Source organism: Lontra canadensis, unplaced genomic scaffold (genome assembly GCF_010015895.1).
Source record: "Lontra canadensis isolate GAN:19392208 unplaced genomic scaffold, GSC_riverotter_1.0 scaffold7, whole genome shotgun sequence".
Taxonomy (NCBI): domain Eukaryota; kingdom Metazoa; phylum Chordata; class Mammalia; order Carnivora; family Mustelidae; genus Lontra; species Lontra canadensis.
This window is the reverse complement of record NW_022631001.1, coordinates 35,286,126-35,310,095: the sequence shown is the minus strand read 5'-3', so window position 1 is coordinate 35,310,095 and position 23,970 is coordinate 35,286,126. Positions and strand designations below refer to the sequence as shown.

Here is a 23,970-nt window from a genome sequence, read left to right as displayed (position 1 = left end):
TCTCTCTGCCTGCCTCTGCCCACTTGTGATCTCTCTGTCAAATAAATAAATAAAATGTTTAAAAAAAAAAAAAAGAAACAGGCCTGTGGCCTCATTTTTTTGTAGTCCCACATCAACATTTTCCCCAGGGGACCCACTGCGTTTGCGGCTCCTCAGGGTCCGACTGGGTTTTTCGGAGAATAGAGGAGGGGAGGGCCCTCTGGATTTTAAAAGAGATAAGGGAATGAGCGAAGGGAATGGAGTAGAGTTCAAGGCTGAAAGAAAGGCTCTGACACACGGCGCCCAGGGAAGGAGTCCGCCTCCACAAGCGACTCCCCAGAAACACTCCCTGGGGTGCTGGGTGTGATCATTACATGCTCCAACTGGCTCAGATCCACTCTTCACCGACGAAATGAGACACCTGACTGCTGACTGCTAATGCAGGTTGAGGAAACTGAGCCCTGGAGGCATCGGCCCAGCCCGCTCTTGTCAAAATCCATCGGAAACTCTGAAAGCTCCTGAATCCTATCCCTTCCTTTGTCAGCCTGGGGCGGGGAGGGGTTTCTTCCTCTGGCTTCAAGACCCAGCTTGCAAGCGTCATGTGTCCTAAGGAGCCCTCAACCCTGGCAATCTTAATTTGTCCCCTGGAGCCCTTAGCTCACAGTCTTGTCATGACTTCCCATTTGTGGTTACCAGGGGTGAGACAAGTCCAGGAATTCAGCAGTTGGGAGGTACAGAGGGAGAGATGAAGACAAGGAGGGACTTCTTGACCGAGGCTTCCTTGGATTTCACATGAAGGAGTGAGAACTCAGTGCTGGGGGGCGGGGTGGAGGTGCTGGGACTCTCAGGGCAACTTCAAGGATAACCATTCCCAAGGAACCTTGGGCCTTGTTAGAAGAGCAGACACTTGGGATGATACACTGGGCCACATGTGGATGAAGGATGGCCCCAAGAGAAGGTTCTGAAATAAAGATCTGCCTATCCTAGAGCTCACTGTGAACATGTTACTGACTGGGAGGGAAATTTGTACTCCCCTGACCCATTCCCCCTCCCATCCTCTCTTTGGTTATCAGTGATAAACTATCAGGGTTAAGTAAACCAAAGGTCACCCTTTGACCCTACAACTGTACTTCTGGGGCTCCAAAGAAAATTATTCTTCATTTCTAAAAAAGTTTTAGGTAGGATTATTTCTAGAAAAAAATAAGAGGACCAAAAGAAATGCGTCAGTGAACAAGAGGACATTCACTCAATGAATATTATGCACCCATAAAAAGTATGTTTAGTAAGATATGCAACACAAAATATATTGATACAATAAACGAAAAATAGAGATACAGAGAGCTATGTAATATACATGGTATACTTACAATTATTAAAAAGAAAAAAGTTATAGAATCAAAATTCTAATAGTGATTGTCTTTGGGAGGTGGAACTCACATGGCCGTTTTCTATTTTCCCATAAATCCCCAAAGCATGGGTTAATTTTATAACAGGGGAAAAAAACCACTTTTATTTAAAAATTAGATGTTAAGCAATTTGGTTCCTTCTTCCTTCCCCTAAGAGAGTGTGCGGTAGTGAAGAGTACTTTTGTTTCACCTGATTAAGTTCACTGCTTCTTCCGTCCCTGGCCTAACTTCTCCCTAAGGCTGGTTTGAAGGGAACACAAGGTCTCTAGCCACAAAGACAGGTAGGTATTCTAAGGCTCTGGCAGGCTGGCGTGTTCCCAGCAAACAGAATTACTGCTTAGTAACTGCTAGTGGAACCAGATTTTCGGCAAGTCCTACGGCGATCTGCACCCCCTGCAAACGCGTGTCCCAGGCCAGCGCACAGCAGCTATAATTCACTGCTTGGGCCTCCAGCTAGTCTCTCCCTTTAGGAGCTTCTTTTTCTGAGTGGGTCAGAGTGGGGGGCAGGGCAGGGGTGGAGCTCTCTCACTAAGGAGTCATGAGGGTGGCCCTGCTCTGGCTGGCCTTTGGATTTCCCTGGTTTGGCAAAGCTGAGAAGGGCAGGAAGGGAGGTGGGGGGGAGGGGCGTGGCGGGGGGGGGCGGCGGGTGGGGGAAGTCGACGAGCAGGCTCTGGGGAATTACAGGAAGTTTGAATCTCTCGCAGTTTCAGTCTGCACCTTTTTTTGTCTCCCCCAAACCTTGCCGAGAGGCTGTTCCACCTCAGCCCTCCATCATTTAAGCTTCGTCAGGTAATCGTGCAACGCCATTTTCACAGAGCTAGCTTTTCTGGATGAAAACAAAGAACACCAGCCTCTACACACTCAGACGGGTCTCCACCCTTGACCAGCAGGCACCGCCCCTGCTGCCCCATCACTGCCCAGAGCTTCTAGGGCCCAAAAGTTCTGGTCTTAAGGGCCTTAGCATGCTTGTCCAAGAGCAGGGCTAAGCGACAATGTCCTTCCACAAAGGATAAAGAGATTCCTGGTGGGAGGAGGCAGTTCTCTCTCTCTCTCTCTCTCTCTCTCACACACACACACACACACACAAGTGTGATCATTACATGCTCCAACTGGCTCAGAGAGTGTGTGTGTGTGTGTGTGTGTGCGCGTGCGCAGCCAGAAGTTGAGGCCCGGATGAAAGCAGGGGACCAAAACTGTCATTCGAACTTGGGCAGAGTTTGAAATAAGCTGGGGACACCCTCAGGAGGAATCAGATGCCCACTGACAATTCAGGAAATTAGTTCGCCATTTTGTAGGGCAACTGTTAAGTACCTGAAGCCAGGAAAGACACGTGACGTGCAAACGTGAGCACGACGGACAGAACTCCTGCCCTCTCAGAGACCACAGGGAAAAGGAGGGAAGGGAGGAGGTCCAGGGCCCAAGCTGGATGAGGTCTCCCTGTCCTGGGGGCTCCAGTGGTCAGACAAAACCTTCATAGGGATTTCTTCCTGATTTCGGGATGCAGAACGCACTGAACACTTAACAGTATATTTTTGCCCTTTTTGAAGTATTTTATTCTTAAAAAGTGTTTTTAATTACTGCAATTGTTGTATACTGACATTGTTGTCTCCCAAACGTGTTCTTTTTTCCATGACAGTGACTAGTGATTTTAGATGCTTACACATGTTTACATGAGGATTTCATCTCTTCTGCACTAATGGCTAAAACATAATTACGAACTGTGCTTGTTAACCAAATAGAGATATTCCATGAGACAACGATTCCTAATATGGAGGTGTCCTTGGGCCAGGGCCCGCTTATCCTCGTTCCCATCTCCTCCTCCCGACACAGAGGTGCCTTCATTAGCAGAGGAAAGAAAGAGGTCTTTGTGATGATGTCATTCCCAGACCACCCTACACAGACAATAAAACTGAATTTGAGAGAAGCCTGGTGAAATAAGAGCTCGGAAATCATAGAATACCAGAGCTGCAACGGCCCTGAGAGGTTACGTAGCCTAATCCGCTGATGTGAGAAGTGGGCAGAGAGGAAGAGGCCTAAGGTTACACAACCCATTAGTGGGGGGACTATTTTCACCAAGGTAAATATGGGGAAACTCACCACATGGAAACTCCAGTATCATCATGCATTAAATATTACACCGGGCAGGGGGCCTACGGGAGGGGAGGCCGGCCCTCTGCATGGCCTGTGACACGCACAACCACAGAGCGCCACAGGGCAACGTGGCCAGTGCCACAAAAGAGCCACAGACAAGGAGGCGTGGGACTACAGAGAAGGAAGCACTCACTTCCCGGGGGAGCTGAGGACAGCATTCGGCAGAAGGGGCTATCTGAACTGGGTTTTAATGACTGAATAAGAGTTTGTTGTATAAGGAAAGGATGAAGGTCATGCCAGAAATATGGAAGAGCACATATAGAGGTGAACACATGTGAAAGGATGTGATGTGTTTGGGGAATAAAGAGTGGTTGGGTGCAGCTAAAAATGGAGGCTTCCTGAAAGGGAAACAGAGGCAAGACCAGAAGGGTGACTAAGGAGCAGCTGGGGAGATCATGAACGCGCCGAGGGGGCGTGATCTTGGTGTTAACAAACAACAACAGTATATTGGCCAAAGGATGAAGGTGGATTGAACCGAAAAGGACCAGAGACAGGGAGACCAATGGAGTGGATACTGCAACATTTCAGGTGGAAACTAAAAATGGTAAAATTTAAAGAAAGTAAGAAAGAAAAGAAAGAAAGAAATAATCTCAAAGAAGACAAACAGCACTTCTGGGGCTGGACCCAAGGTGGGAAGTGGGGTGGGGCGGGGGACCAATGGCCGGGGCCATAGCTTCAAGCTTTAAAAGGACTGAAAAAGAACATTTTGTGACACATGAAAATTACATGAAATTCAAATGTCAGAGTCCAGCTGGAGCACAGCCACAGATGCTCCTTCACCTCCCGTCTATGGTATCAAGGGCAGAACCCAGGACAGGCTGGGGCTGGGGGTGGGGGGGCAGTGAGGTCTGCAATATTTGCTATTGGCCCTTTAAGAGGAGGTTGCCAAGAGGAAGGGAGCCCGCGGCTTCGGGCACCTGGTGGGATGGTGGAAAGAGAGAAGCAGACTAGGCCAAGTGGCATGGGTAATAGTGTCCTCAAGGGCGTGTGGAGTTGGAGGGTCCCATGAGAGACCCAGGAGATGGGGGAGAGTGGTGTCTGCTCTACCGGTGAGAGATCTGGACATCAGATGTGGATTTGAGAAGCATCAATGGGCAGAGAGTCGTTGAAGCCCTGGGAGTCAGTGAGATAATCCATGGGAGAGGAAAAAAAAGAATACCCCAAAACAGAGAACAAAGCTGGGGAAGTCAGAGCCCCAGGAAATGGTGTGAGGGGGTAAACAGGCACAAAAAACTTGAGAAGGACTGAGAAAGACTAGTCAGAGACACAGGGAACAATTTCAGTGAGAATAAGGTCAAGGGAGATGTTTTGAGGAAAAGGAATGAAGAAATGTCAGCTGCTACCAAAAGCCCAAGTGGAACAGGGATGGAAAAAGAGACCGTGGGTCCTGGGAGCCCTCAGCCTGTGAAGCTTGCACTGTGAGAACAGGCGGATGCGCTCCACTTTCCTCCATCCCAGGGCCACTCCTGCTCAGCCTCTCTCCATGGGTCCTTGATGCTCGAAAGCCTCAGGGCACAGGCCCTGGGCTTCTTCTACTTCCTAGTCCAGACACCACCACCCCGACCCCAAGCCCGGCTCCCGGAACCAACTGTGAATTCAACAAGGCCACTGCGAAGTCCAGCAGGCCCCTCTCTTGAACAGGCCCCACCCTTTCTCCCCAAACCAGCTCCCCCTGCAACTGCTCCAGCTCAGTGACGGTCAACTCTCTCTCTCCACTGTTTAAATCTGGATCCCTGGAGTCATCTCGATTCTCCTCCCATCTTCCATCCAACCACCCAGTGAATCCTATCCACCACACATCTTCAAACTACACTCGGGATTCAGCGCCCACCCCTCCACTCCAGGCCCCCACTGCTCTCCCCCACCTCCGAGCTCATGTCCCTGCTTCCAGCTCAGCCCCCGTGGTCATGCAGCGCCACACGAGAGCAATCCTACTGAAACACAAGTGCAGTCATGTTATTCCTCTATGCAACCCCTCTGAAACTTTCCCATCTCACTGAGTAAAGCCTCCAGGCATATGATGGCCTCCAGGGCCCTACACAACCCCCCCTACCCTCCATCTAACCCCTGAGACCTCACCACCTTCCACAACTGTCCTCACGCTCTCCTCCAGTCACAGTGACCTCCTCACTGGCCCTCCACATATCAGATCCACTCCTGCCTCAGGACCTTTGCATTTGCCATTCCCTCTGCCTGCAGTGCTCTTCTCGGAGACATACACGACTCTCTCCCTCTCCTCCCTCAGATCTTTAGGAAATACCCTTCTCACAGAGATCTTTTCTAGACATCCCATTTTACAGTGCCAATGATCTCTCAACCCTCAACACTCCGTGTTTCTTTGTCCTGCTTTATTTTGCTCTAAAGCCTCTGTCACTACTCTAATACAACACACACAATCTACCAATTGATCTTATTATCTGTCCCACTACTAGAATATAAGCTCCATGAGGGCAGAGAATTTTGTGGGTGTTTTTGTTTTTGTTTTTTGTTTTTCTGGGGCATATCCCAGTACAATGCCTAGTCCATGGTAGGCACTTAGTAAATGATTACTGAAAGAATGAGGCTAGTGGGTCAAGAAGTGACTAGAAGATAAGCCAGGGAAAGCCATTAAGGCAACTCTTTAAAGACCTGCAGTCGAGTAGCTTGAGAAGAAACCAGTGTCAGGAGATCTTCTTCAAATGGGAAAGACTTGAGCGTATTTGCAGAATGTTAGGGGCTAGAGTGGCATGGAAGAGACGGAGGGTATGGGAGCAAAGGAATCTGGCTAAGCCAAGTCTGGGAGGGGGCAGAAATGAATGGCCTCACAAACAAGGGGACAAGGGACCTCTTTGTAAGGGACTAAGGCAGGCAAGGAGCGTGAGAGGAGGTGTAGATCCAGGGGAGCAAAGGGAAAATGAACAAGTTCATACTTGGGCCTCAGTTTTCTATTTCAAGGTGTGGGGAAGAGCTTGGGTGGTGAGGGTTTGAGGCGGCACTTTGGGAAATGAGAACGCACACCGATTCAGGGAAAAGAGAATTGCTGGGACGCCTGGGTGGCTCAGTTGGTTGGACGACTGCCTTCGGCTCAGGTCATGATCCTGGAGTCCTGGGATCGAGTCCCGCATCAGGCTTCCAGCTCCGCAGGGAGTCTGCTTCTCTCTCTGACCTTCTCCTTGCTCATGCTCTCTCTCACTGTCTATCAAATAAATAAATAAAATCTTAAAAAAAAAAAAAGAGAGAGAGAATTGCTCAGCAGGGCTCAGGGTTCCCCCCACTTCTGAAACCATTAATATGTTGCTGAGTTTGGGGAATCTTCCCCAGTTACAGTGGAAGGCCCATGAGAACCACGGTGGTAAGTCCCAGTGTTCTTTTAAAATTATTACGTTAAAGCCCTTATTGGATACTTTGGGCACCAGACAAAATGTCAAACTCTAAGGGATAATAAATGGGTAAGTGATAGGAATAATCATTGCTGCTGACCCAGCTTAGGGCACTTCCAACTAGCAAATACAATTCCAGATGGTGTCCCTGGAAAGAGCAACTCTTGAGGACAGATCTGGAGAAAGATGAAAGGTGACCCTTTGGGGCAAAGGACTCTGAAAAGCTAGTCTCAGGACCTACATCAGAGGGCTGCATATAGCATAAAGGAGGGCTGGAACTACAAAAGAGATCTACAGAACAAAAGCCACTTAACTACAACTCCTGACAATGGGCCCAGATACGCTAAAATGCTGAAATAGGGGGTGCCTGGGTGGCTCAGTTGGTTAAGCATCTGACTCCGGATCTCTCCGTGCTGTAATCCAGCCCCACCTGGGGCTCCACAGTCAGCGCAAGTCTGCTCCAGAGTCTCTCCCTCTGCCCCTCTCCCTGCTTGTGCACAAATGCTCACACTCGTCACTCTAATGGATAAATAAAATCATCTAAATAATGCTGAAATACAACATTATAGAAACAGGAGTATCTGATGTACAAGGAAAAATCCCTAATTTCCAAAGGGACCAAAGCAGGATTACAAGAGCTTCATAGTCATAAAATCCTAGGCTATCTGCAGAATCTGTAGAATCTTCCAGAGTCCATAACAAAAAGACTATTTCAATTTTTTTTTAAGATTTTATTTATTTATTTGACAGAGATCACAAGTTGGCAGAGAGGCAGGCAGAGACAGAGAGAGAGGAAGGGAAGCAGGCTCCTTGCTGAGCAGAGAGCCCGATGTGGGGCTTGATCCCAGGACCCCGAGATCATGACCTGAGCTGAAGGCAGAGGCTTTAACCCACTGAGCCACCCAGGCACCCCGACTATTTCAAATTTTAAAGACTATGTCAAATTGAGCTAGCGATTTTAATAGCTACCATTTATTATTCATACCATGCTATGCATATTACATGCTTTATTCCCATTTTATGAAGAAACAGAGGCTTCGAGAGATAAGGAAGTTGTCCTAAGTCATAGCAATAAATAAGGGGTTGGACCAGAAATCAAACCCAAGGATGTCTGGTCCCAAAGACCATGCTTTTAACCTCTATTTTCTCCTTTTTTTAAGATTTTATTTATTTATTTGACAGAGAGAGATCACAAGTAGGCAGAGAGAGGGAGAAGCAGGCTCCCTGCTGAGCAGAGAGCCCGATGTGGGGCTCGATCCCAAGACCCTGAGATCATGACCTGAGCCGAAGGCAGAGGCTTTAACCCACCGAGCCACCCAGGAGCCCCTATTTTCTCTTTCTAAAGTTATTATTTTCTTATTGAAAACACAGGAGTGATGACTACTTTTAATACATTCTAGACTTAGAAGTCATTCTATGACAACTTATATCAAAAGTCATTCTATGATGTATGTAGTGGGCATTTTTAAAAAGATACATTTTTATATTACTGACTGAATATTCTTACATGTATTAGGTCTTTCCAATCTTGGTATCACAACAGGTGTCAAGTGAATGAATGGCAGTCCCTGGACCCAGGAGAACTCAATGCTCAAGGTCACAAGTGTGACCTTGAGGAATCACGTTCTAGAACACTAGTACAGGAGAAGTAGGAGAAAGCTGTTTCTGCAAAGCACAGAGCTGTGAGTTTTTGCAGGATCCAGAGCAAGATCTAGCCTTACTCTTATTGAAGTGACAGGTAGTGGGCCCTTGACAGGGAAAGCACTGATCACTGAGACCTAGCACGCGCGCGTGCACACACACACACACACACACACACACACACACACACCCCCGAGAGCCAGTCATTTCAGACCAACCCAGCTGCCTTCTTTGAGCTCACAGAACTACCACCCACAGCAGCGAGCAGTTGGGGCTGAGGGGTGGCGGGCCTGTAGAAGAAGCAAACGCACCATTTATATCACCTGCATTAGTTCATAGGCTGAATGACAAGAGTCAGGACTTAACAGTTAAGGATAGCAAGAGTAAGATCTTGCACCTATTTCAAAAACCCAACAGAGTAAATCTGAGACAGGGAAGGGAACGGTTCAGGAGCCACAAGCATGAAACTGTTTTTAAGTAAGCTGGTAGCCAGCTCAGTGCGAGCTAACAGTGTGAGGTAGGCAACAGAGTAAGGAGAAGCAATTCTAGAACCTGGTGTCTGGGCTAGAACAAAGGAGGGGCCAGCCCCGTTCTAACCTGGGTGGGCTGGAATAGACTATGAGGCTACCATGTGGGTTTCTGGGCCGCTTACTTTGGAAGGGTCTGCTGGTTATCTTCGTTTCCCCACGCTCCCCATTATGATCGCTGCACTGCTCTGTGCCGAGGGAGCGGACCCCTACAGGTTGCACTGTCCAGGTTCCTTCGCCCTGGGTCCAGCCAATGGGAAGTACCCGCAAGAGATTCAAGGGCAAGAAGAAAGAAGACACAGTATCTCTTGTGCCACTGTCTCCCCGTTCCACCTCCCCATCACTGCCGTTCCCATTGGCTCCTCTTGTCCCTTCCTGTCTCGAGGTGGTAAAAGCCTCCACCGGTCTGTCGCTAGGCCCTAGGTTCCTTACCATCCTTTCTGGCTTTGCTTACTACCCCTGCCCTCACCTCTGAAAATGGAGCCTTCATGACAGTATTTTCCAAATCCCAACTGAGCTGACCTTGTCTCTTGCAGGGCTCCCAAATGAAACTGAAGGGATAGGACGCCAGCAAGCCATAAAATCATGCCTATGAGGACCAACTATAAGAACAGAGGATGTTTGTACTGGCGAAGGAAGACCAGGAAACAGGCTAATCCACTTGGATGGGAAAAAAAAAAACTGAAGGGCTACGATCAGATTCATTCTTCTGGCTCCAGAGATACTCTCTCTCTCTAGGTGGAGACCAACTCTGTATTTTTACAACAAACTTTTCTAAAGAGTTAGCAAAGGTGGGCTGAGCACACCTCGTAGGTCAGGAGCTTCAGAAACTGAGCTGTTTAGTCCTAGCTAGAGAGCCCATACCAGGACTATAGCAGGAAAAAGTTAGAAGGGTAATTAAGGGCTTTCCAAGCCAGGATTTCATGATTTGCTACCAGCTATATACTTCTCAAACAGTGGTTTACCAAAATAACCAAACCAGGAAAAACATTTTGGGGCTGTGTTTCGCTGCTTCTTACTCCTTTGTGTTAGTTGGTTGGATAACTCTCAGCACGAAAGTTCTTTTTACACTAGAAGGTAACTCAGAAACACGGAACTCACTTTACATCGCAGCATCACAGCCTTCAAAAGCATTATTCCCAAACCACCAAGCAGCCTATGACAAATTTTAACCAAGCAACTTCTATCTACACATCACTAGAGCTTCTTCTGAACTGTCACTTCATTTTTCAAACCAAAAACCAAGATGTGAACTCTGCCAACGAGACAAAGTATTTTACATGCAAATGGTCCTGGAAAAAAAAAAAAAACAAGATCACTTCCATTCACCCTGGTGGGGAAAAGAAAATGATTTTTACAGGACCCCTCGACTCCTGAGTTCACAGAAGGGTCACAGCGCGATGCTGAGTATGTCTAATCCAGGCTCTCTCCTTGAGTAAGAGTTTGCCACTTATTACAGGGCCCGGCCGCTAGGAAAGCCACTCATTCATTCAACAAACATTAACAGCGCCCTGCTGGGCCCCGGGGGACGGACGCCAGATCCAGAGGCCAACTCTGCTTCTGGGGTTCCGTGGGGCCTGGAAACGAGCTGATCTCAAAGGCCAACGAAGGCAACGAGCGAGAGTGCGGCGCCCAGGAAAGTTTCCGCAGGAACTTGGAGAACCCCAGCCTTCAGGCGCCGAGAGGGCGGGGGCGCGGGCCTCCCCGAGGATGCCGCCTCCGCCTGGGGGCCCCGCCGCCTCCCGCGGCCCCGCGGCTCTCGCCCCCAGCCCAGCGCGGGCGTCTCCCGGCCCCGGGTCATCGCACCCCAGCGCCGCCGGGCCCCGGCGAGCAGCACCCCCCACCCCCGCCCCCGGCCACCCGGAGCTGGGCGGCGGCGACGAGCCGCGGGGCGCGCTCAGCCCCGGCCCCGCGTTCCGGGCAGCGCGCGCACAGCGCCGCCGCGCGCCCCCACCGCGCCGGGCACTCGCGGCGCGCTCCCGCTCGGCCCCGGAGCCCCGGGCCTCGGCCCTCGGCCCCGGCCCTGCGGCGCGCCAGGCCGGGCCGCACTCACCCTCCTTGGCTTTCTTCCTCCGGGCCAGCGTCCCTCCGAGTTTCCCCAAGAAGGAGTCATCTTTCTTCCGGGACGGGGGCGACTTGGGAGTGGGGGACTTGGGGACGGAGGGCGACTTCTGCGGGGACGTGGCCATGGCGGCGGAGCGGGCAGCCGCGCGCGGGCCGGCCGGGACGCGGAGCTGGCGCTGGGCGGGTGCGGCGGGACTGAGGCTGCGGCTTTCCAAACGGAAGCGGAATTATTCCAAGCATTTGAGGCAGCTCACGCTCGCCTTTCCCTTCCCTCTCTCTCTCTCTCTCCCTCGCGCCGCCCTCCGCCCTGGAAGGAGCTGCGCGCTCGGGGTCCTCGGCCGTTCGGGCCTGCACCCGCGCCCCTTGACTGCCCGGAGCGGGGAGGGTGCCCCAAATCTGCCCCCTTGCAGGCCGTGCGGCCTCGTCTGTGTGTGTATGTGAGACCCTTCAGCTTGGGAGCGCTCCAGCCTGGAAGCCACATTTTCCCCGGGCTCGGCACCCACCACCGGTCCCGGTGCAAATCGGGGCTTCGGGGATGGCTGAAGCGGAGCGACCTGCTGCTCTGTCTCCCAGGGTCCCTGCCGGACTGCTGGCTGGGGACCTCGCTCTTCCCCTGCATTTCTGCCTCTACGGTTATTAGGCCATGTCTTGTGTCCACGAAAGAGCATGAGTCCGCTCCCGGAAAGGAGAGTGAACCAAAATGTGTTTAGGCATATATCCATGTTGCTACGCTTACCTATGGCGGTCAGCCTCCTCTTCACCCCCATCCCAGGGTGAGAAGTTTGAAGTTCGTTAGAGCAGGGCTGAGGCTTCTTCTTAGCGGTTTCTGGAAGCCCAATGGCTTATACAAAGGAGGATCACACAAATGTTGGTGGAAATTGAATGGGAAGGTACGACCATGGGCTCCTGTGAAACAACCCCGCACCCCAAACTTATCTTGGCTGCGTGAAAGCAACCGAACAGGAACCAAACTCATTTGGGATAACGGAGTGGCACCAAACACGCGACGGAAGGACTTGCTAGAAAGGATTAAAAGGCACGTTTTCTTGTGCTTGCCCCCCTGAAGTTTGGAGCTCTCAGGGCTGTCTCTCCCCCTCACACAGCCCCCTTGGCAACTGTGTTTCCTCCAAGTAGCTACAGCTGGTTGACCTTGGGTGACCACCGGCCCCAAAGGGAGCAAATGTTTGACTGGCGAGCAGCCAATCAGATGATCTCAATCAAGAATCAGAACTAAGTTAGAGACTGCTGTCAGAAGTCAGGCACTTAATGATGATCAGAAGACTCCATTACTGGAATGTTCGTTTTTAGCAGTAGGCAGGGGATCAGCAGAGGAACCAACCAAAGGAGCAAGGAAGTGGGTTCAAAAAGCCAGGTGGTCTGAATAACAGAAAGCCACGGAGGAGTAGCTGCCTGGATTTCGAATCTCTTCCCAGTGCCCACTGCAGCTCCCCAGAGGGCCAACCCGTGCTTCCTTCCTAGGACATGTTCCTAAAGCTTTAAATAACACATCCGCCTTCATTCCAGCTAATCAGCAAACTGACAAGCAGTAATTCCGGAGAACAAAAATTTAACACACAAGACCACCAATAGATTCTCAGTGGAGTGTGTGTTCATTTTATCTTTGTGTAAGAGTCATAATCCTACCTTTCGTTTTTTTTTTTTAATTATACTTTTCTTTCTATCTCTTTTTTATTATTATTATTATACTTTAACCAATGCCTTTTAACTAGCAGAAAGCAGGAAGGTCATGCCGACTGCTAAAATTTTCACCTAGGAGCAAGGAAAGATTACGACACCCTACCAATGCCAACCACCACCTTGATAAATCTTAAAGGGATATGGAGAAGCCAAAATAGACTGTTTTACATCACTAATAATTCTTGTTCAGGATATTGGATACATAAACATATCTCCAAAATCTGATCTCCAACCCCGTGAACTCCTGTCAGGGGATCAGGAGACACACAGCTCAATATCTATGTGATCGCTGGCAACTCTACTCACTTATCTGGGTCTGCATTTCTCCATCTACAAAATGGAGGAACAGAACCGTGGTTCTCTAGCCTGATTGTGCATCCCAGCTCCTCAGGGAGTTGGTAATAAACATTCACAGGCCCCATCTCTAGAAGTTCTCATTCAGTACATCTGGAGCGAAACCAAGGAATAGGTCTTTTTTAACCAGTTGCTGGTGTCTGTAAGCCAGCCTTAAGTCCTAAATATGGTGCGATCAAAATTATACATGGAGATCTCTTAAATTTTGCTCCTGCATGCTTTTGCTTTCACAACCCTCTTTTGGTAATGTTTATGCATACTAAAGTTTGAAAGCACCTGAGCAAGACTACAAAAGAGGAATAGTCTTGGTTGTTGAAAGTTGGCTCTCAGAAGATACCAGCAAAATAAGCTGTGGAGAAGACCAAGCTTGAATTTATTGTACTCCATGGTAAGGAGAGCCCTGCCTTGGCCAAGACTGGGTTGCATCTTGGCCTGGGGGAGGGCAAAGTGGCAGATACTTATAAGGTTTTGGAATCTGGTTTAAGGGAGGTCTTTCAATGAGGGGGTGCTTGTTTAATTTTGGCTAATGATTGTACTAGTTTAGGATTGGTAGGTAAAAGGCAGCTCTTTTAAAGAGTCTTGAAGACTAAATAATCTTTCTGATGCTATTGCAAAGTTTAAAGGTTTTACGTTCATTTCAATAAGGTTTTGGGAGAAGGTCTTGAAAAGCATGATAAAGTTTTTTTTTTTTTTAAAGATTGGACTCATTTGAGAGAAAGAGCATGCAAGCGAGCAGGAATGGGAGTGGTGTGGGTGGGAGGCAGAGGGAGAAGCAGGCTCCCCACTAAGCAAGGAGCCCAACATGATGCTCAATCCCAGGACCCTGAGATCATGACCTGAGCCAAAGGCAGGTGCTCACAATAGTTATTTGTAACTCTTATCTTTCTGTGAAAGATATTTTTGGAATAGTTATATTGATAAAGACAGTGAAATGGTGAAGTCCCATTAATGTAAGCAGAACCTGTATGGGTATGAATGGTTTTCAGGGTCTACATATTTTGCAGATGTCTTGTTGACAAACCTTCCTGCCTGTGAAATAATTATCAATCTCTCTTGAGAGATTTCCGTTGGGGTATGAGCAGTGAGATATAAATCAGTGCCCCTCAAAGTGTAGTCTGAAAACCAGATAACTGATCTGCAAACAGTTATTGGTCCTCAATGATAGAAATACAGAAATTGAGTGTTTAGAAACTTTTATAGGAATTTAGCCATGCAATTCTGTATTTGTTTAGTATAATAAGAAAAATTGAAAGCTGCTATTTGGAATATCTTTTTTTTTTTCTGGTAATTCTTTTTCTATTGTATTTTCCAAAAATGTTGGTCTGGGTTGGATTGGTCCTTGGCCATAGATCATTTGGAAAGCACTGTTCCAACTGCTCCAGTGTGCTTACAGAGTTCAGACACTCTTTTCTCATAGTATGTGTTTATAGTCCTTATGGATATGATCTAGTTTCTGCTCAGAAAATTAAATGAGTTAATACACGAGAAGACATCTTACCCAGGGTCTGGCTGGGTAGAATCCAAAAGGTGCTTAATCAAGGACCTCATGCTGTTCTTTGATAAGATGCATAGTAGACCCTGCACCAGCCCCCTCACTGTGTATTGGTATCTATAATAATGGCCCCACTGATGAGCTGCCCCTCTCGTGCTTGGTCATTGGTCTCATCTTATCCAAGGGTTAATGATAAAAGCAGCTCGAAAATGAAATGTGTATTACTGTGAGACTCTACTGAATCTCTAGGTCAGTCTCTCCTTGAAATCTAGACTAGACATCCTGCCCTGGGAGAGCGTGAACCCAGGCTCCAGTCCTGGCTCAGCGGCTGAGTGACCCTGGATGAATGGCTGTCCTTTCTCTACTTCCATTTCTGGGAAATTGAATCGCTGGGAAAGTGAGGGCAGTGCTTATTAAAGCTAAAAATGTAACACACCCCTGATGATTCGCAACTTCAATCTAGGTTAGACCCAAGAAGAATGAGTACATTTGTGCACTCTGATACATCTTCTAGAAAGTTCATGGCAGCACCATTCGAATGCTTATAAAGAGTTGAATCATAAATAAATTGTGATAGTCACACAACGGAATATTATACAGCAAGGATAATGAACAATTTGCAACCATAAGGAGCAGCAGAAATAGAGCTCACAATATTGAGTGAAAAAGGATCAGGTGCACCAAAAAGATAATTCTATTCGTATAATCAATTCTATTCATATAAAGTTCAAAAACAGACTGATCTCTGATGTTACAAGTCAGGATAATGATGAGCCTTGAGAGGGGTGGTGACCAGAACGGGGCAGTGTGGGTGGGAGGGCATGAGGGGAGGCTGGGGACTGGTAGTGTTCTTTTTCTTGATCTGGGGGCAGCTTGCACGGATGTATTCACTTTGGAAATTCATTGAGCATGCACTTAATACTTTCAACAATTTTCTAATGTAGATGGTTCTTCAATATACAATGATGGCACCGCCTGCCCTTTAGGGTTCCTTTCATCTCCATGGTCTCCTTCTCCAACTCCCTGGGGTGACCCACATCACTCAGAATTCCATTGGTCTTAAACTAGATCTCTTCTGTCCCCAGACCTTCCTTTAGGAGTTTCTAGCGGAACATGTGCTGCTCTCACCCACCCAGCATTGTTCCCATCCTGGTTCTTTCATCGTCCCTCAGTGATTCCCATGGTGGGGGGCGGTGGGGAGTGTAATTTACAAGGCACGAGCAGGTAATGGTGAAGGTTGGGGGTTCGAACTGCCATTCTGCAGTCAAGTAATCTGTGCCATTTTGTGCAAGTGACATCACATCTCTGTCCCTCAGGTTTCTCACCATAATGAGAACAAATGAGCCCTTGCCTCATAAGGTTGTTGGGAGGATCAAGAGAGTGTAAATACACTACATTGCTCAGTGCCTAGCAGATAACAAGTCCTAGCTCAATGAAGCGTTGATTATTATATTTCATTGTAATAAAACATTCATTCATATCATAAATGATATCATTACCTCCACTTTACAGGTGAGTAACTTAAAACTCGAAGAGTTTAAATAACTTGCTTCAGAGCACATAGCCAATAACTGAGAGATTGATACCATAGCCTTTAGAATCTCATCACCCAAATATCTATAGAAACCACAATTTTCAGCTAGGCTGTGGTTCCTCAGAATAAAGACTGTATCTTCCAGCTAAGTGCAGTCGCATGACTAAACTTTGACCAAGGGGATACGACCAAATGTGTTATGTGACAGCTTCCAGGAATCCTGACACATAGATGGGGAAGGGGCACTCAGTTTCTCATGTCATCAGACTACATAACATGGGCCAAGCCTCCCACTGAGAACTGGAAAAGATGGACACAGAGTGTAAAGTGAATCTTCTTGAGAGCATTGGAAAGCTAATAACGCTTACAGGGCCACAGTCTCAGAGAAGAAGGGACCCCAGAGAGGTGAGCCCATCACTTGGGACTACTTTCAACCAGTTTGAGAAGAGACAGCTGGGAAGCTGGGAGGTTGAGCAGTGCAGGTGCCAAGCTCGCAGGGATAAGCAGACAAATGCCCAGAGGTCACCAAACCAGGGACCTCCCAGGAACCTCCCCCTGCTTGCTTTAGTTTGGGACTTGAAAAGACTGTCCTTTGGTAGACAAAGAGAAAATAAAGGCGTTTACGTTAAAAAGCACAACTGAGAAAAATTGTCAATAGCGGACCCAAACTGAAATAAAGTGTATGACATAAAGAAAATTATTCCAGATGGAAGCCTGGTGACACAGGGAGGAAGAAAGCACAAATAAAAGGGTAAATTCAAAAGGATATTGACTAAATAAAGTAATCATAATGTCTTATAGTGTTTAAAAATATAGAAATCAAATTAAAATACACAGAAGCGAAATCATTTCAATTGGAAAGTGAATAAATGGTGTTAGAGTTCCAAGGTCCAGGCACTATCTGGGAAGGAGTAAAGGTAACAACTTATATTGGACTTTGATAAATCAAGCAATCATGTTGTAGCCTGTAGGGTAATCATGAAAGAATAGTGAAAGAGTAACTATTACTGGAAAACAATGGAGAGAAAATTGGAGTCTGCTCCACTCAGACAGATTTCATAAATCGTATTTGTGATCTGTACCTGTCATATTTAAGCAGCTTGTCTTTTGCATTCTGTTTCCTTTTTCTTTTGCTGTGTTACTTTTTGTTGTTGTTGTATCGATTAAAAGCCCAGAATATAGAGGTAACACAACATCTCAAATTAAGCTCAAGTCAAACTGAAAGAGGTTTTCACTGGGGAAAGTTGTACATTTCCCAAACATGAATACCATCTGTTATGGGTTGAGTTGTGTCCCCTAAAAATATATTGAAACCCTAACCCCAGAACCTCAAAATGTGACCTTATTTGGCAATAGAGTCATTGCAGATGCCCTTAGTTCTGTTAAAATAGGATGTCAGGCAAACTGGATGAGAATGGGCTCCCAACCCAGTAAAACCAATGTCCTTGACAGAGTAAAGTTTGAGCACAAACATGCACAGAAGAAAGATGATACGAAGACACACAGAAGACAGACAGCCCCTGAGATTATGCTGCCATAAGCCAAGGATGCTTGGGGAGGCTTAGAAGGAAGCATTGCAGGGAACACACCTTCATTTTGGACTCTTAGCCTTGAGAACTGTAAGAGATTACATTTCTGTTATGTTAAGCCATCCAGCTTGTGGTCCTTTGTTATGGCTGCCTACCAAAATAATACACGTCTAAGGGACAAATGTCCCTTAGATCATGAAGAGGGTTCTACAAAGGGTCTGGATCTTAATTAATAATCAGGGTTGTCCGACGACATCAAAGCGGTGGGGGCTGGTTGCAGTGTGTGGGTGTGGGGCAGGGGTGCTGGTGGTGAAGAGAAGCCAGCCAGAGCCTCCTGGGGACTTCTTTGATCACTGAAAGCGAAGAGAGCTCTCCGGATGAAAAGAATGTGTGAGAGATAAAATGGCTCTGGAGTGGGACACTTAAGTAAGAACTCTTAAGGGAGTGTGCCTCTTGGGAACTCTGGGGTATTAGCAGTGGCCTCTGAAGGCCAGGCTGCCAGCGATCACGTCCTTCAAGAGCGCTGCTTACATGGGCTAAGGCAGCCAGATGGCAGAATGGGGGTGGCCGAGTGAGGAAAGCCCTCAGGGCAGGGAAAGTTGAAAGACCTAGGCCTTGGTTTGTGACAGGGGAACTGAGGGTGGGGTGTTGTCAAGGATCACACAGGATGATGCCATTCAAACGACCAGTGACCCAGCCATGGCAGAATGTGTCCCAAGATCTTTGAGACAGGTGACTTGCTTATCTATCCTTTAAGAGTCCAGTAATGAACTGTAGACATTAGTGGGGGATTCATCACCTGAACATGGTAGCTGAGGGCCAACTCCATGCACAGACGGGGCTCTAAAATCAGTGGCTGCTACTTGAGTAGTCTAACAAAGGACTGGAGAACACTCTAGAAGAACAGCAAAAGGGGCAGAGCTTTTAAGCAGAGAAAGCAGTGATTAGACACTTCAGACACAGCTAGACAAGAATTCCTGGAGTCCCAGTGATTCTGTTTGTGTGTGGTCCGTGTCACAGGCCACGAATATTACTCCCAAGTCTCCCCTACCCTTTTCCATGGAGGCGTGATTGGAGGAGCAAGGTCACGGTTGTCACGGTGGTAATCGGTTATAATCCACCTTCCTCCCACACCTGCCTCCAGACTCCTGTGGCCTGGAGGAACAAGTCTCCACTCCCATCTTCGCTTGGGATATTTCCTTGTAGGGAGGAAGGTGAGAAATATTACATCTAGCCATGAGCTGGAAGCCAGTCACCATGGCCAGATGGTGTTTTTAGGGTGTATTTGAGAAACCGTTGGCCAAAGAGGTGAGCAGAGCCCAGCCTGGAGACACAGAGTCCCAAAAGAGAGGTGACGGTGCTCTGGGAAGTGCGGTCCCTGGCCTAGCTTACAACTTCTACTTCCTCTCCTGGGAACTGCCCCCATTCTTCCCTGTTCTGCTGAGATTTGAGATGTCGTTTTCCGTTTCTGCTGTTGGAATTAGAAAAGTTCAAGATTCACCATGGCCATTCCAATGACAAAGGCATATTCTGGCCAATCCCATTTTAAAACTGGAGCCTAAGTACAGCAGACAGACTCTTGCAAGGAACCTGGGAGGGAGGAGGAAGTGAGGCAGGGTTAGCTCCATTTCACAGATGAAGACATCCAGGCATAATCGAAGTGTTCAGTGAGCAAACGCAGAACTGGAACTTGAGCCCTGAAATAGAGAGTCTTAGCTCCAGTTACCGTGTCTGGAATGATCCCCCTTGTTGGGTTTTCCTTGAGCTATCTTTTCAGATCACACACTTATGATGTTGGGACTACTATACATAAACACACATGCATTTCTCCCAAACTCTTATGGGAACATTTTCAATTATTCTGGGGATGGGAAAGGAACTAAATTCAGATGTATTCCAACCTACTGCCCCATTAACAGGTTATTTGGTTCCATTTCACCCAGGACCATGAGTGCTGTTTTCTGGTGACTTCTGTCCTACTCCTCTCTATCTGCATGACCTAAGGACCTACAAAAACCAGCTGGTCCCCAAGACACTCCATCTGTCCTCACCTTCTCCCATCCCTTTAGCGCTATGTTCTTGCTTCCCAACCCTTGGGACCTGGGATTTGATGGTGTCATGCCATCCTTCTCTATTTGGGGCCAAAAGCTACCCTCGAGGTCCATGGCAGTGTGTCAGGGGTGTTTGGTAACCTGGGATAAACAAGATGCATCTTCCTAGAGTATCACGCTTATTGAAAGATTTTTGTGAGGGGTGGTGGAGGTTAGGTAACTTACCTGTTCTAGAAGATTGTTGTCATGTTAAGTATAGCTAGATGCAGGTTGGAAGGAAACACAAAGCACGCGCCAAAGGGGTGGCTTGGGCTTCCATGCCCAATTTCCCCTGAGCAGGGCTGGGCAGAGAGCTGCTGGGGGAGAGTGACAATGGGAACCAATCTAGGAAAGGAAGGGAAGGAAACAGCAGGTGCAGGTCTGGGTGAGGACACAGGGTAAGGCTGTACAGCCTGGTGGTCGAGGGCCCAGGTTCTGGAGGCCGACATCTGGGTCTAGCCCTAGTTTCACTCCTTTGTACCTGGACGACCAGGTCAACTGAGCCTCTGTAGCTCAGTCTTATCCCCAGAATAAGCTATCTGAAGGATTTTGCTTCCAAGATTAAATGGAATAATGTACTCACAGAGCTTATTACAGCACCTGGCAGGTGAGGTAAGCTGAATTCATAGTACCCAGCACCACGATCAGGGTGAGAACGCTCCTCAGGGAAGCCCTGACAACATTGGTTGGGCTTTTCATTTTTCTAGAAACAAGCTGGGAAAGGGAGTGAGCATGACACTACCATGCATGCCCGGAAAACTGAGGGCTGGTGAGTTGCAGTGAACGGGCCAGCTAAAGGTTGAGAGTCTGTGGCTCTGAGAGCCAGAGGAGGGCAGATGAGCCCCAGCACCAGCACAAGAACATTTGTAAAGTGCCATCAAAAGTGTCTGGCCTTAGCTGCTGCTTCCCCTGCTGCTGAAATGTTAGCGCTTGCAAAATAGGGGCTCTTATCTGCAGTTATGTTTACTTTTTGTTAATATTCAATGGGAAAAAGTAGATCATGGCAAATATTCCATCAGCAGACAAAGCTTTTCAACAATGGGGAAACTCAGTATGAAATGCTGGGGACTGGCCACTTGGCTAACCTGATGTGGCAATTCTGATGGATTGTGCTGCCACATTTCATGAAAATTTGCATTCACTGGGATTAAGAACAGAAAGAAATAAACTCGGTCTTGAAAGTATGCATTGAAGAAAGAGGCCAATTTGGAGTAGGCGGGAGCATTCCTGCTGAGCGAATGTAATACAAAATCAGGCCAGGCCAGGTGAGAAGGTGTGAGAAGGTAAGAGGAACGGGGAGGTGGAACCAGCATTGGCTCCTTATCTCCCCTTCCCCAGCTCTGAGGGTCACTTTCTTGGCTGGAGCAACAGACCAGAGGCAATCCACTCCTCTTCCCATTCCAGTCTGATCCACTGGCCAGGTAAGTCCTTCCAGGTGCCCCAGTGGGAAAAAAGCATCCAGCTGTTAATTCACAGTCTCCCACGTGAAATCAAAGCTTTGCCCTGGTCCTTTGGAAGAAAGAAATGGAATGGATGCTGCCCTCGGAGGTGCCAGACCAAGCCCACATGAAAACGTTGTGATTGCTTTAACAGAAAACCATTTATTTTCGGTTCATTTCAGTATTTATAGCAGCGTACATGTAACGCTTTTCAGTCCACATGAATAGTTTCCAATGCTTGGAGCAAATTAATCTTTTACAAGCTACTCAGCAGTGAGGTTAGAAGATAAACAGTAGGTGAGATAGTACACGCTCCCCTGTATGTGAACCTTCCTATTACAGTAAACTCCATTCGAGCTCACCACGTCCAATGACTGCCACTCTCTCTGTTCATGTGGCAGCCCCAGCTGTCCCCTGCCACCTCTGCCCTGCTGAGGCACTTCTCTGATCAGCCACCTGGGTGGGACTTACTGCCATTTTCAGTTTGGAAGGAAAAGCCCGTAAATCTGCTTCCTGGGAAGACAGACATTGCTGAATTGTCATTTGCCTCCAGAATGCAGAAAACATCAATTTCATTGCAGCTCATCAGAGTTGGAAACACCTGCCACTTCCTTTCTCAGTCGCAATTAACATGCTGCATCTCAGCATTGATTGATTCCAAGCAGCCTGACACTGCCCAAGTCAAGGTTTAAAGGAAACGGTACAAGCTGGTATTACTTTTCACAGTTGTAGAAACGAACTTATTTTAATTGCCACAGGAGTGCTGCGGTTGCTGGGGTTTAAAGTCCTTATGCTTGAGACAAATGTGAGTAGACTAGGCTGATGCTTGTAATAAAAATAGTTATCTTTGTATTTATTTGGGAGTGGTACTTGTTTATTTATTTGTTTGTTTATTATTCTTTGCATTTATTTGTGGGTGGAGTGGAGGACGACGAATATTCTTCCCTCATGCCAGTATCTGCTCGGGGCTGCACGACCCCACAGGCAATCAGAGAATGTTTGTTAAACACATAGATCAACCAACGAATGGTTTGGAAGAGGAAGCTTGAGAACTGTCCTCTCCGTCCCTCTTATGTTAAATCCTTACCTTGCGACCATTGTGAGCCCTTCAGTTTAACTTAGAAGCTGTGCGAGACTGTCTCTAACACATGACCCGAGGCTGGGACTTTATGTCTCATCCAGAGCCCTATGTTGTCCAGCTTTGATCACGAGTGCTCTTTTATGGGACAGGAGAAGTTGTTTTCATCATAATCCTTCCTACTCGTATTGCGTTAAAAAAAAAAAATCTTTAAAATGTACAGTATTTTACATTTTGAGGGTCTTACAACATTCTTTATTTGTGAATAAGGAATGGAACTATGGAAAATAATTCAACAGCCACATTATTTATGTCCTTTTGGAAGTGTTCGTTGAAACTGTCATGTACCGCCAAGCTGAAAACCGTCGTAAGTAGAAGGCTGTTACATATGAGGTTTATGTTCCAACTTGGCCAGATAAGACTCAGCTTTAAACTACAGAACAGTCTGCGGAAGAAAAAGTGAACAAATTGCTTCCCTTGTCTATTAACAGAAGACCGCCAAGAAACACCTTCTTTCTTGGCCCTCTTGAGAGAACCTTTCTTTTAGATGTAAACAGAACAAATTAAAATAAGTGGCAATTAATTCTTTTTATAACAACAACCCAGACACTATACATGTGAGCAGCCTCTGTGAAATGATAGCACGCTTTCATGTAACTGACAGAAAAGACTGGGTTTGGATATTTCCTAACATTCAAGAATAAAAACTGAAGTTCTATATCTCTCTTCTTTAAATGAATTAAAATTCCTGAGTATCCATAGTCTTACCTTTAAATACCTAATGACTGAAAAAGTTATTTTAACTACCTCTATAAATCTTTAATACTCTGCAACTCACTGTCCCCAACAACTGGGTTATTTGTCTGTTAAATAGCTTATATACCAATATCTTAGTGCCCGTAGCATAACACAGGAAAACCAGAAATAGGAAATCCTATTAGCAATTTCCACTAAATATATAAATAAATAAGAATAAATAGCCATAAATGGCACAGTTTTGATAGCTCAATGCCTGCACATATTCCCTCATAGAAGAATTCATACACTAGAAGATCTGATTCTTTTTTTAAAGAAAGGAAAAAGGAAGAGGAAGGAAGGAAAGAAGATAGGAAAAGAGAATTGCAACCTTTGGAATTTGGTATGCCATGGAAAGTTTCCATTTAACACCTCCCCAAGTGTGGGCGGGCTTGGGAAACCCAGTTACATTTCTAATTTCCGGCTTGTCGGCTGGCCAGATTGGCACGCGTGGACAGCATCTCAGACAGAAGCGGTTCATGGTCAACTTACATTGAGGAGAGTTAGGTCTCTGGTCAGAGTCAACTGTCGCAAAGCACCTTCTGTTCAGCGACCCATTTACACACTTGCAGAAATGAGAGAGGCCAAACACGTAACAAAGAGTTCCTCAGTCCGTCTCTTGTCAGTGACAGACTGAATCTTCAAAGAATCCCACTGAGGGAAAACAATCAATTTCTGACAACAGATCACCATGTAAAACATGGTTCGCATGGGACCCATCAGAAGGGCCCAGGAATCCTTTGTCAGTGCACAAAACTCCATCTCTTGGCTTTCTTTTCACATTGAAAATGTCATTTAAAAAATCCACAACCCAGTCTGAGATTTGGTCCCTGT

The 23,970-nt window shown here is 47.1% G+C and overlaps 1 protein-coding gene across 1 annotated transcript in view; it reads right to left on the bottom strand.

The window, feature by feature from the left end:
- Nucleotides 1–11,357, bottom strand: part of PARVA (parvin alpha) — a 170,669-nt gene extending 159,312 nt beyond the window's left edge. Inside the window, exon 1 of the mRNA XM_032853497.1 lies at nucleotides 11,117–11,357. Within this exon, the coding sequence (XP_032709388.1) occupies nucleotides 11,117–11,252 (136 nt within the window). The 5' untranslated portion in view covers nucleotides 11,253–11,357. The remainder of the gene's footprint in view (nucleotides 1–11,116) is intronic.
- Nucleotides 11,358–23,970: the final 12,613 nt, after the last annotated feature.